Genomic DNA, 13365 nt, shown 5'->3' with positions numbered 1-13365 from the left:
TGGATTGAGGTTTGTCTCTGTACGGTCGTCTGTGTACGTGGCAGTTGAGATGGTGAACTCCCCGCGGTGTTAGCCCCGCCTTCGCTCGATGACTGTAGGAACTGGCTCCACCCTCGTAACAGTCCGAGACCTCGCGCCACTCAATTTCTACCACTGCTTTATCAGAGTTACCAGTAGGGGTGCAGGGGGAGGCGTGGCCACAAACAGAGATAACAACTATTCACGCTCAGATTCAGACTTATCGTCAATCTGATTCCTTAGGAATCGAACCAGCAAACCAGTGATTTCCTTATTGTAAAGCAGCAGTTCCCAAACTTTTTCGGTCAATCCGATTCGGTCAGTCGCCCCAACAAAAATCTTGTCAGATTACATTTCAAATTGATAAATAAATAAAAATCAGTTCAAAATGAGAAAATATTTTATGAGTGCAGTTGTTGTCCTGTTTGTTCCTCCCATCAAGTCTCCGACCCCACCGGTGGGACCCAACCCATACTTTGAGAACCACTGCTGTGAAGGTTGCCCAGCCTGAGACCTGGTTGTGTTCACTGTCAATTTGTAACGTTTAATAAAGTAGGAAACCGTGGGTCAGGAGTGAAGTCGGCCAAATTGAAGTCAACTTCCTGTCACTTTGCATTAAACCAATGCACATTTTACGATGCTGTTTTGTTATGTTGCTAAGCTACTGCCGTCTAATTGTCGCCATCATTTAGTCAACTTAGCGACATTCACCGCCTGGCCCGTTGATTTCTTTTTTTTTTTTTTTAACCTCAAATGCCTGATAGGGATATCTGTTCCTGTCAATGTCGTCCCATTCTCTAAAAAGTACCGACCGGCACTAACCTGGAGAGTTTGATTGGCTGATTAACAGAAAACTAAACTTTATGGGTTCCACCTGTGTTTTTGCAGCAGCTATTAGACTCACTGATGTTTTTCCATCCTCTCTGGGAGACGACCTAAACTCAGTCCAGTTTATCAGCCGGTCCAAATGAAACAAATCTCTCCACAGCTTGAGCCTGGCCTCCAGCATCCCCTTCATTAATTAGATGTCTAAAAATACCAAACCCCTCCAAGACCTAATTAACCCATCGACTCCATTCGGTACCTGCTGCAAGACTGTCTACGGACGCCAGATGAATGACCATTGTCAGAGTGTGTGTCGGAGTGTGTATGTGTTCACTGGGCATAAGCATCGGTCTCCAAGTTCCTGTCTGGATCACAACAGGCTTACAAATGGATTTAGGTAATTGATTTTTTTTATTATTATTATTAATTAAAATAAAATCATTTTACAAAAAATCCTCTAATTCTTGACTCCAAATACACAACTCATGTGTTGTATAATTGGTTTTCAAAGTTTAAAGAAAAATAAAATTTCCTCATTAAGAAAAACATTTGACAACCCGCTGTGCTCACTCCTTGGGGTCGAGGACCATTAGTTGAAGACCTCGCACTGAGAAGTTCCTAAATGAAAGTGAATTATTTGTTACTGTGACACAGCAGAACAAAATGGAACCTCCGGTTGTAACCCTTTACCAAAGTCAGCAGGGGGAGCAGTGTGTCGGGATGGTGCCCTGCTAGAAGCAGCTCAGTGGTAACTTGGCAGCCGGAGGACTCAAACCTCAAACCTCAAACCTCAAACCTCAAACCTCAAACCAAATGTACGACTTTTGTCTCATCTAAATTATGACTTTTTCTCGTAGAATGTTCGTCTTTACATCTAAATTATGACTTTTTCTCATAAAATGTCAGACTTTTTCTCGTAGAATGTTCGTCTTTTTTTCATAAATTTATGAGACTTTTCGTCATTAGAAACAAAGATTGTTGTTTGTGATACTGGGCCATAAATGATCCGTGGTCTGGGCTGCTTTGATTTAATGTGACAGTTGTTGGCACAGTCACTACTGTGTGTGTGTGTGTGAGAGTTAATGTCAAAGGTCAATATAGTCGGCGTCACCAACTTCAGGAGCGTGAGTTAATGTCAAAGGTCAATAGAGTCGGCGTCACCAACTTCAGGAGCGTGAGACAATTAAAAACACCTTTGAGTCGTTAATGAATCCATGAAATGGATGAATCATTTCCTGCTTTTTTTTTGTTGTTTTTTTTTTTGTTTTTTGTTTGAATGCCAATCACATTGTAATTGTTATTTTTCAAATTGGTGACATTTACCTCACACAGTGATTTGGGTGACACCATTCAGAGCCGCCTGTCACCAGTAAATCAGTTCCACGAACTCGGTCTAATCACCGTAATTACAAGCTTCATTCAGTTTAACGATAATAAAGGGGATTGTGGGGGATTTTGGGGCTGATTTAAAAAACGAACTCTTAAATGCAGAATTGTTGTAGAATTATTATTGAGTAATCAGAATCTGTCACCAGTCGGATTTACCTCAATTATATCTTTGGCTGAATGCACCGTTGTTGTAGCTGTCAGAGCGGAATAGACGGCGTAATCATCGTGTAAACCTTTGACTCCCAGATGGAGTTGCAGGATTTCTGACTGAAGTTTTATTTGATGATTGCAGTTCATTAACTACATTAGAGGAGATGACAGTGTCATCAGCCAAAGTGCTGAGTCAACACAGTTTACTGGAGAGAAGTACATTCAGTTACAGGAGAAAAGATGCTGCGAACAGAGGGATGGTGGTGATGTGGGGTAACTACACACACTCTCTGTATATGTATTTGTGCTCTTAATGTGAACGGTGATTGATGGGGGGGGGTACAGATGTGCTGTATTTGTGTGTATTTGGCTGTAGGTGTGAGTATACATGCAGCGGCGCCCCCTATCTGTACTGGTAGATCTTCAAGTGGGGTCACCCAGTCATTGAAACCAACCTGGATTGTGCTAAGCTAACCCTGTTAACACCCGTAGCCTTGCTTTTCTCTTACTGGGTCCTGTGAGTTGCAGTACTGCCACCTACTGTTGTAGTTGAGCTGTTCTTTGCAACTGCAACAGAAAGATAAAGGAAGAATATTAAGAGTGGAGATCTCACTAATTCAGACATGAGACCAAATACTTCTGACTGTGACTGTTTGGACAGTGAGATGTGTTTGAGAAAAAAATAATCTTTAGAAGTCAGCTTATTATATCATAATAAACTGTTTTAAACATTTTGTTCTGGTCTCAGACATTATGTTTTTCACTGTAACAATGTAAAAAAAAATCAGAATTTTCAACAAATTTTCAACCGATTTGAACAACAATTGGGGTGAAAAATGTTTTAACCTGGTTGAAGACATTTTTGGTTCAAAATTTTCAACAAATTTTCAACTGATTTGAACAACAATTGGGGTGAAAATGTGGCCCACATGTGGCCACATTTTTTTAACCTGGTTGAAGACATTTTTGGTCAGAATTTCTATGTGATAAAAAGGTTGAATTCAAAGCTAAATATAATTTAACATTCCATCTACAGGTTTGATCTTTCCATCCTGTGTTCACAGCTGACATTTGACGATATCTCAAACCGATTCCCGGATGTTTCTCTTCACGTGTCGTAATCTATGTCCGTGTAACGTATCCAACGTCTGACAGTATCACTTCCAACACTCAGGTGCCCCAGGATGAGTGGGCAGGATACCCCGGTGGCGGGAAAGATGACGAGATCCCCTGTCGTAGGATGCGCAGCAGCAGCTACGTCAAAGCCATGGGGGACGAGGAGAGCGGCGAGTCAGACTCCAGCCCCAAGACGTCGCCACAGAAGTCAGTGCGACCAGACGCTCTGGTCAAGGCCATTATCAGACCCAGGGACTTGTTGGACTCCCAGAGGTAAAACACAGTTTTATCACTTTAAATATATAAATATATATTTAGCTGGAACACAGCTAGTGTGTCTCGAAAAGATGTTTGTCTTTATTTAATTATTATCCGAATGTCTGATCCTTATCTTTAGCACACCCATTCCTTGTGCCCATTTTTAAAGTTACCGTTTTGAGCATTCATCATGCGAGGCCTTTATATTTGTATTTGTATTTATATGTCCCTCATGCTACTTCAAAGTCAATCATGTATGAATTCTAGTTCTCTGATTGGCTCTTGTCCTCATTACTGCCTTACATTACCACCATGATACCAGGGCTGATTTAAATCAGTCCCTGAAAGATTTTTTTTTAGTAGTCAGTACTTTTTGAATTCATCACTCAAATAATACGTTGAGGGAATTACGCTTGGTGTGAACAGTTGTTTGTTTCCATAGCGACCACGTGATGGACAGGTGACTTGAGTTTGTGCTTTGGTTCAGCCCACGACCCAGAGATTGCAAATCATTAATGAACTGCTTTAAACCTCTGAAGATCAAGAAAAGGTTGTCACATTATCACTGATGCATGATGGGATAATGATCGCTGTGTTGGAACTGAAGCCGTTTTAGTCAAGTGTGAAGGTTCTCCTTTTTTAGACCTCGTTGTTCTGTTGAGTTCTGGTCTCTTACTTGTTTACTTTTAATTGGTCTGAACTTTTAAACAGTTCTAATTAAAATCTGGTTGGAGAACCTAAAAGTCCATGGTCACCAGTGAATAGTTCCTCAGTGAGAGTCTAGACAGGAGGATGGACACATAAATATTCATGGTAGTTTTTTATTTATTTATTTATTTTAATTTTGTACATCTACCAAGTATTTGTACCAAATTTGGTGTCCGAGGACGCTAGCCTTTTCCATGATGGAAATATCTCCATCACACAGTGACGTAACTCTGCGGCCCTGGTGTCTTGTCAGAGACTATGAATTCATTGTACTGCAGGTGAAGCCTGAAGGTTAATGCTGGTTATATGGTTATGGTTCCGCTTCACTGAAGACAAAAACTCCACCTCAGCTTCACCCATGACCCTTCATGAGGAAAGGTCAAGTTGTGGTTTGCTGATATACGGCATATATACATCTCTGTATTTACCGTATTTTCCGGACTGTAAGTCACTTTTTTTTTCCATCCTTTAGCTGGGTTTTGCGACTTATACTCAGGTGCGACTTATATATCAAAATATTAAAAAAAAAATTTAAAAAGTTTGTTATTTTCACACTGACACCCACTAGAGGGCACTGCGACTTATACTCCAGGGTGACATATATGGGGGGTTTTTTCTTCTTGATTCTGCATTTTTTTTGGCCTGGTAAAACGTATACTCCGGTGCGACTTATACTCCGGAAAATATGGTACTCTGATGCGTTCACAGTCCGAAAGATGCATTCAGTGTCAAGAAGAGATTAGTTTTTTTTTTCCTTCTTTATTGTGCATTTTTTTGGCTGGTAAAACATATAGTGCGACTTATACTCCGGAAAATATAGTACTCTGATGCGTTGACAGTCCAAAGGATGCATTCAGTGTCAAGAAGAGATTAGCTTTGAATGTGAATGTCTGGCTATTTGGTCTCTGTACGTTGACCATCAGATGGAGCTGAGACCTGAACATGCTAACCTTCCATCCACCAGACATGGTGGAGTATGTAGCATTTGTTTATTGTCTTTTATTAACGCTTTTCCTTTTAATTACCATTGAGCTAATTTTACATTTGCTCAACATAAAAAGCAATAAAATAAAAGTTGCCACACTTCCTCCAGGACAATTTTTCAACGTTAATTTTCCAATTATAAAAATAAAAAGCAGAGTAATTTCGATGCTACTCATCGTCCCTTTTTCACTGCCTATTGTGGTTTCAGATTGCATTGTTACAGCACTTCAGACGCTGCTTTAATGCACAGTGCACGGAAGATTAATCTTTTCCCGTCTTTACTCAAAGAGATGGCACTAGATGAATGTGAATTCAGCCTCGGCCCTCCACCAGAGGACTTTGTTTCTCTCTGTTCACAGATAAATGTAAAAACAGTAATTACAGGGATGACCCGCAAAAAAAAAATCCCTTGTTTTGATAAAACCCAGCATTTTGCTGACTGGTGTCTGTGGAGAGAATAGTAATCTGCCTGGTTTCAGGTGGTGGTTGATGTTTTACGTCAAGTCCGTTCAACCCATTCTACTTGAGTGACATTCATTCATTCTTCTTCCAGTTTTGCTCTTTAATCATTCAGGATGCGAGAATGACATTTGTTTAATTTTAACCCCTCAACTTTTACACCGGTGATCAACAACTGGCGGCCTGTGGGCAGGATCCGGCCAAACGCCAAACTCCCGTCCAATCACACACAACTGGATTTCATAACTGCGAGTATCAAAGAGAAAGTATCGTGTGGTCAACAGTATTAAACGTCTTCAACTGAGACTTAAAAAACTATCATTCATCAAACATTTACGACTATATACATTCCGTTAGACCAGGGGTGTCAAACATACGGCTTAGGGACCAAACACGGCCCCCCCAAAAAAAATGGACAAACACTTGTTTATAATATGTTCTTGATATGTATTTTGTAAAATTATATTTCATTGAATATGAAAATTGTACATGAGAACAGATGGAGGAAACACTTATAGTTATTGATTGTACTGGTCTGACTCACCTCACTGATGTATTTTTTTTTCTGGACTCTGATGTCACTGGAATAATTCCACAAATCCTGTGTAATTTTACAAGATTTTGGGCTTCACGACTCATGTGTAAAATATGCTCAAGGACAAAATGTAATAATAAGAAACCCAAACAGGACTGGGCTGTAAAATCTGATACGATAACGTTATGAGGAAATCATATCTGAAAGGTTTGCTTTGTGTTTTTAATGAAAAAGAACTGGTGGAGTGGTGGAGAGGCGTCCAGGATGTAAGTTCATCTCAGGTCATTTGTCTCCAGTGTTGTGGATCTCACGGTGGCAGTTTGTGTCTTCTCCACTCAGTAGCCCCCTCTTGTGTCTTCCTCATGTTCTGTCGACACAAACCTCACAGGCTGGTCATGTTTTATAGATGGCTCACCTTCTGTCCAACCTCAGGCTAAGGCAGTGGTCCCCAGATCTTCTCTCCTGCCCCCCCCCCCCCCCCCCTCCCCTTCTTCCGCCATTCCCTCTGCCCCCCAAAAACAGGACACACATCCTTTATTTTGCGTATGCGTGGGAAATCCCGTCAAAAACTCGTCCATTTTCTGCTAGCATTGACAACTTTGTTCAGTTGAGTGAGATTTTGTGTGTGGGGAGGGGCGGAGTGGGCACGCTCAGACTGCCCGGTGTTGCTTTGTTGCTGCTTCAAGCAGATCGAACAGGTGGCAGCAAACATAAAAACGAGAATTAAATTTAATGGCTTCCTTTACATATTATTATTATTATCAGTTATATATTTAACACCGTTATCAACAAATCCGTTAAATCAGTCTCTTGTTAAACATTTACACTATTGGATATATATTTAACACCGTCATCAACAAATCCGTTAAATCATCAATTGTTAAACATTTACACTATTGGACGATCATCATCATGCCACCCTCACCCCCCTCCGCAATGGCACTGCGCTCCACTAGGGGGCGCATCCCACACTTTGGGAACCTCCTTGCTAACGTATGAGCATTCTGTGTATAAACCGCAGTTTCATACAAAACTAAACAGGAAATTCAACATGAAAAAGAGACGAGGTAAATCAAGCGATTCTTGTACTAATACTTTTTACAGACGCACAGGGAGCCGACGAAAAACTGAGTGGTCATCCAGTACAGTAATGGATTGCGATCAGGCAGCGTGGTAATGACACTCTGTCACGGTAGATGCACCATCCTGGCCATTCTCTTTCAGATTATGATGTAACGCAGGAGGCCGCCACAGTGAGGTATGCGTCTTCCTCGGTGCCTCGCAAAGCTTTCTCTGGCGATTCATTTTGAATAGCCGCAAACAGTGACTGATTTATGAGCAGGCAATGGCAGGAAACGCTATCAGTTGCTGTTATAGTACTCCAAGGCCCCGCTGAGTAACGACTGTCTCGGTGGTTACACCGAGGCTGCTGGGTTTCTACTGAAAGGAAGATATTGACCAGCAGGGATGGGGCCGCGCGGCCCCGGCTTTGACTTCATTGACAGCAGCAGCAGTATTATTGAGTCATGAGGACGAGGTTTGTCCCGAGACGCCACGACTGTCCCCCTAGTGTGTCATTATGGACCACTCTGCATACCGCCCAGAACCGTCTTTGAGAACTCAATTTGGTGTTTTTCCTTTAGGATTCCGTTGGGTTTACGTGGTGAATACCTAAATTCAGACGTTGTTTTTCTCTTGGGTTGTTTTTTGGCTTTACACACAGCAATTATTTGAAAAATTCTTCTGCGTTCAGCCTAACTAATAAGTACGTCGTGACAGCTTATTAGCTAAAAGCAGAGACTCAGTATATTGGCATTGGTGTGTTGTATTATTTAAAGGTACTTTACCTTCATTTTATCTATTCATTGGGAAATGTATAGATTTACAGGTACATGGTAAATTATCTTGACTCGCTCTATACGTTAAGTGCTGTACACTGCAGTATTTGCCATCTACCTACCTCAGCAAGGCTATAACCTACCAAGCCTGGAATTGATCCCACAACCCTTCAGTTGTAAGAGAACTCTACTACCTACTGAGATAGAGTTATTGTCTAATAATGAGAGACAGAAATTAGAAGAAATGATGATGAGGAAAAAAACAGGGATACATATTTGCTAAAGAACACTCGACTTTTCGTACAGGCTGTCAATTTAAAGAAATCGGAATCTAAGACTAGGGATGGCTCAGTCCGATACTCAGGATCAGTATCGGTCTGATAGTGGTTAAAATTTCAGGCTGAAGCAGCGGTAAAAACTGCTATAGCCTAGCTAGCCGATCCAATACCTGAATGCTAAACTTAACTTTCCGCAATATGCCGTAAACAAGGAAACCATCGCCTCAGTAACGGCAGTGGACGGCATGCTGGTGGAGAAAAGAATCAGATTGATATCTGTATCGGCCGATAATAAGTTGCAGTATCGTACAGTTTGGAACAATCCCTAATTAAGACGTGACATTTCATAGGACAAAAAGGTTAGTACCAGACCACTTCTGCACATTTACAAATTGTGCAAGAGCAAAGTGTCATGGGAAAAGATTTATTTTTCTCTCCAATGGCCTGTCTGCGGTCCAGATCCGTCTACCAGTGTAACTTTCCGACACACCGACCGCGACATAAGAGCTCAGTTCCACAACATGACGTTGGCTCTTATATTTCTTTGTTCCTCTGTGATCAGAGCCGAGGGGAATGCTAACGCTCTCTTAGGTTTTTAAAGTACGTACTTTGCCATTATCAATCTCACTAGCTGATAGCTGTGCCATTAATCAAGCTAAGATGCTGTAGTGCTAACGGAGGTTTGTAGCGGTCAACAGAGCTTTATTTGAAATAATGACGACTGATGCTGGAAAAATGGACATCTTCAGTGTCCAACCAGAAGTGGCTAAGAAATGACTTTTTTACTATTGATTGGAAAACCAGAGCTGGTGCGGCTACGCTAATGCACCCGTGTCTATGGGAAAACAACAATCAATCTAGTGAAATAACTTTACATTCAAACGAGGCTCATTTCCATTTTCCTGAAACCCTGCACTGCAGCACTTTCTGCCCTGTTTGTGAGCACAGATCCAGGTTTCGCTGCGACTGACAGCTGACATGGAAATCTGCTGCTACACTGATTCATTGACATGAAAATTAAATGAAATTCGAGTGTGAAGTTTGGGATTTTTTTCCCCTCCTGCATTCGATGTCCTGTCGGAGAAGTCTGACAGCAGCGCAGCAGCTACGGAGCAAATCACGGACGAGTCAGAACAGGCTGTCAGGTTGTGTCACCCCTTCTCCCCCTCTGTCTTTGCCTCCTGGTGGTTGACAGGACACCCTTTTTGTTCATCTCAACAATAAGGAACATGTCACAGGTACTGGGCCGCTGACCCGGAACATCCCCTGCACAAAAAGTAAAAAGAAGAAAAAAAATGAAGACATTGACGATTTTGTGAATTAATGACTGTTAAAACCCTCAGGTTCCGTGTGTGCAGCTATGACATGATGAAAAACTGAACGGTGGTTCCTGCCAAATATGTTTAACCGCGACGTTGATAATGATAACGTCTTTATGACATGTGGAGACTTTCACTTCCATAATCATTAGCGTAACGAGCCCCTGAGTCACTCGTGTCATGTTTGAAAAAAAAAAAAAAGTTTTGCAGTGGCACAAATGCAGTGAAGGACATCAGTATTAATCACTTTGAATAATGAAGGTCCAGTGTCTCGGCAGCACCAGCCAATCAATCAGACACATTTCTGGCACTTTCTAAAATAACTCATGTTTGTTTACCTTCCAACCATGATTAGCTTCTTGAGTCAGCGTAATGAATCAAAGTTAACATTGGCTAAGCATTCGATAATAATTGATTTGACACAATGTAATTACTCATTCAAACATCGTTGCGAACCAGTGTTTCTCCCTCAGAAGTCAAGGTCAAAGGCACAGCTCGGTTCCACTGATGTGTGGCTGCGGTCGACGTGTGACGCATAGAGAGATCGTGTTCTCTCTGCCTCCACGACCGAAGCCTAATTTCCTGTTCACATATTTTTAACTTGACTTCACTCAATGAATCTTCCGGATTCCAAGTCAGTGGTGTAACCCAGCTAATAAATAACAGCTAGATGATAAATAGGATTAAAAACAGTGATAAGAAATAGCTGTACAAATAATCTTGTCTGATTTTAGTCAAATACTAGACTGTTTTCATTCAATACTGAACTAATTTGAAACAGTGTCAAAACAAGGACGATGATGATGATGATGATGATAAAAATATTACATTTGTGCCTTTGGTGGACGCTCCTTATTCGTCTTTGCAATCCACACAGGCTGCCACAGGAGGCGCACTTGAAGTTTGTAGTACCTCTGGGACTCAAACCCAGGACCTCCTGTGTGTAAGGGAGGTATAACTGCTACATTATTTGGGGAAATCTGAGCTGCTACAGTAGCCTGAATGTCGACAAAACCAACTGTATGAGTTGCTAGCACCAGGATTGTGTATACAAACAAAATAGATTCATTAAATGCGCTGCAATGCTGCCATCTAGTGGCTAGAGGCTCGTTTGTGCGTGAGGAGGAAAAGGCGTTTTTGGAGAAGCTGGGTTGAGAAGTTTAGAACGAGTTTCTGCAACTGTATTTCGTCACCGAGGCATTGCACTACTTTTAGAGCAAGTCTTCGTTTCGCAAAAGGTTTTCATTGTTTCGTCACCGGGGCATTGCACTTTTAGAGCTAGTCTTCGTTTCGCAAAAGGTTTTCATTATCGGAAGAAAAAACAATAACAATTGTTACAGATATTACAAAATATGCTAATATCGCTCAACCAAAATGATCGAACATCCCTAATGAAAATGGATTACAACAAATTAAAAAATCAATTAGTTTGTGATTGATTTGTCTGGAAACTTCTTTAAACAAGTAAAAGTTGAGTTTGGAAACTGGATGACAATTTGTAAAAGTATTTAGGCTCGAGTGAATTTGTAGAGAAATGGCGTTTTTAGTGTCATAAATAAAGATTCTTGGACATACGTGTGTGTGTACACGTCATACAGTATCAATGATTGACAACCTGGAGCTACAGCTGTCACTGTCACATGTACAGCCCTGTAGTCACGTGTGTGTGTGAGGTGGAGTCACTGAATGACTTCAGTAAATCCACTCTATCATTTCCAAAATGTCGATGGAGCAGAATCTAATCTGTTTCACTTCCTCCTCTGTGGATTACTGCAGCTGCTGGTGCTGCAGAGCAGCGGCTCGTTCGCAGGCCGGATTTTCTCCCTCGTTTGATAAGATACTCAGCTGCTGCTGCTGCTGCTGCTGCTGCTGCTGCTGCCGCTGCCTCTTATCTCATTCTTAGTGGACTGTAGTTTTTACTCTGTATACTCATTCCACCATTACATATATAAGGTAGCAACGCGACCTTTCCTATTAGCGCAAAAAGGCCAACGAGCTGAATCAGCTTCTTGGCCAAACATGTTGTGACATTTGTTGAATTTCTGGTCAAACTTTATCATGAAGCTCATAGTTTATTTTGACTGAAACTGATGCTACGATGAGAGTACTCGTGTGTGTCTCGTAGCTGTGACGTTACTAAAAATATTGTAATATATATCCTTTCTGGCAGAATATCTTCTGTAATTTGTTGTCATTTACATCAAAAACAAAACCCATTGTTTTGACCTTAGCCTTGAGAAAAAGTATTTGATATTTGATGTACAGCAGTGTCTCCCAATCTGTTTTGCACATATATGACTTGATGCACTACCAAACAAAGATATCACAGATATAAATATTAAGACATATAATAATCGTCTTGTTTCAATTTACTCAAAATTCATTTTGTTGGTGGGAAACCTGGGCCTGTTTAGTTGAACAAAACTCACAGGAATTGAAGAAAGACACACAAAGATCGTCTTCAACAGTTCTCATCTAGTTTTAACAGCCATCTACTGCCACCTTGTGGAATAGTAGTCTGTTCTGCTCTGTCACTGTCACAAAGACAGTTTTATTCTTTTAAACCATACAGGTATGTCATTTCCCATGAAACACCCGATGATTTCCCACGGGCCACTAACGTGCCACAGCCCAGTGGTTGGGACTCACTGCTGTACTGCAACATTATTTTCATCTTTGCTGTTTTTTTTGTGTGTGTGTGCCCAACCTTTTTGTCTTCACGTGATTTATTTGTTTTATTATTCTACTTGTGTGTCACCTGTTCAATAAAACATTCAACCAACTCACATGACATCACACCTGAGTCCATTCATTCACGTGTGTGTTTGTGAACACCAAGGACACGCCCATCGTATTGTATCACCCTAATGTTTGCAGCACTTTGGTGAAGAAGAAAAAAAACAACAACCCCAAAGCAAACATTTCTTGCCATTGGACTCCCTTCCCAGTGATGTCTCATCCATCCCACCCACTCCCACTTGTGGGACCCAGTAACTGTGTTTTTCTCTCTGCCCACAGCTCTTACCGTCTGGATAAAATCAACAGTGACATGCGTAACTACATCACCAATTTTGCTGCAGACTTAAGGTGAATACAAGCTCGGTGCCCCCCCTCTCCGCCCTGTTGCGGTGGTCGGTCGCAGCCGTGGGAGCCAGCTGGCTCACGTCCCTGCTGACACGCTCAGTGTGGACGTCCAACAGAGTCAAACACTCAGGACCATGAGTGAGGTCACTGGGAGCGCGTTAGCCCCTCAATACAAAGGGAACTCCTGAAGGATCGATCGATCGATTGATTGATCAATCTATGTATCCATCCATCTATCATCCATCTATCCATCCATCTATGTATCCATCCATCTATGTATCCATCTATTAATCGATACATCTGTCTCTCTATCCATCCATCCATCTATCCATCCATCATCTATCCATCTATGTATCCATCCATCCATCTATGTATCCATCCATCCATCTATGTATCCATCCATC

General features: G+C 41.5%; 1 protein-coding gene across 2 annotated transcripts in view; it reads left to right on the top strand.

Annotated features, from left to right (window-relative positions):
* The window catches only part of dlgap2a (discs, large (Drosophila) homolog-associated protein 2a), a 134418-nt gene that overhangs the window by 92799 nt on the left and 28254 nt on the right, over window positions 1-13365 (top strand). The window contains exons 3-4 of one of the 2 annotated variants that reach the window (XM_025057136.1): window positions 3557-3771; window positions 12896-12964. In XM_025057136.1, coding sequence (XP_024912904.1) covers window positions 3557-3771; window positions 12896-12964 — 284 coding nt within the window. The remainder of the gene's footprint in view (window positions 1-3556; window positions 3772-12895; window positions 12965-13365) is intronic. The other variant, XM_025057133.1, reaches the window with a different exon arrangement.

This window comes from Cynoglossus semilaevis, chromosome 1, assembly GCF_000523025.1.
Source record: "Cynoglossus semilaevis isolate Cse_v1.0 chromosome 1, Cse_v1.0, whole genome shotgun sequence".
NCBI lineage: Eukaryota > Metazoa > Chordata > Actinopteri > Pleuronectiformes > Cynoglossidae > Cynoglossus > Cynoglossus semilaevis.
Note: the sequence above shows the minus strand (reverse complement) of the source record. Positions and strands in the feature narration are given on the sequence as shown.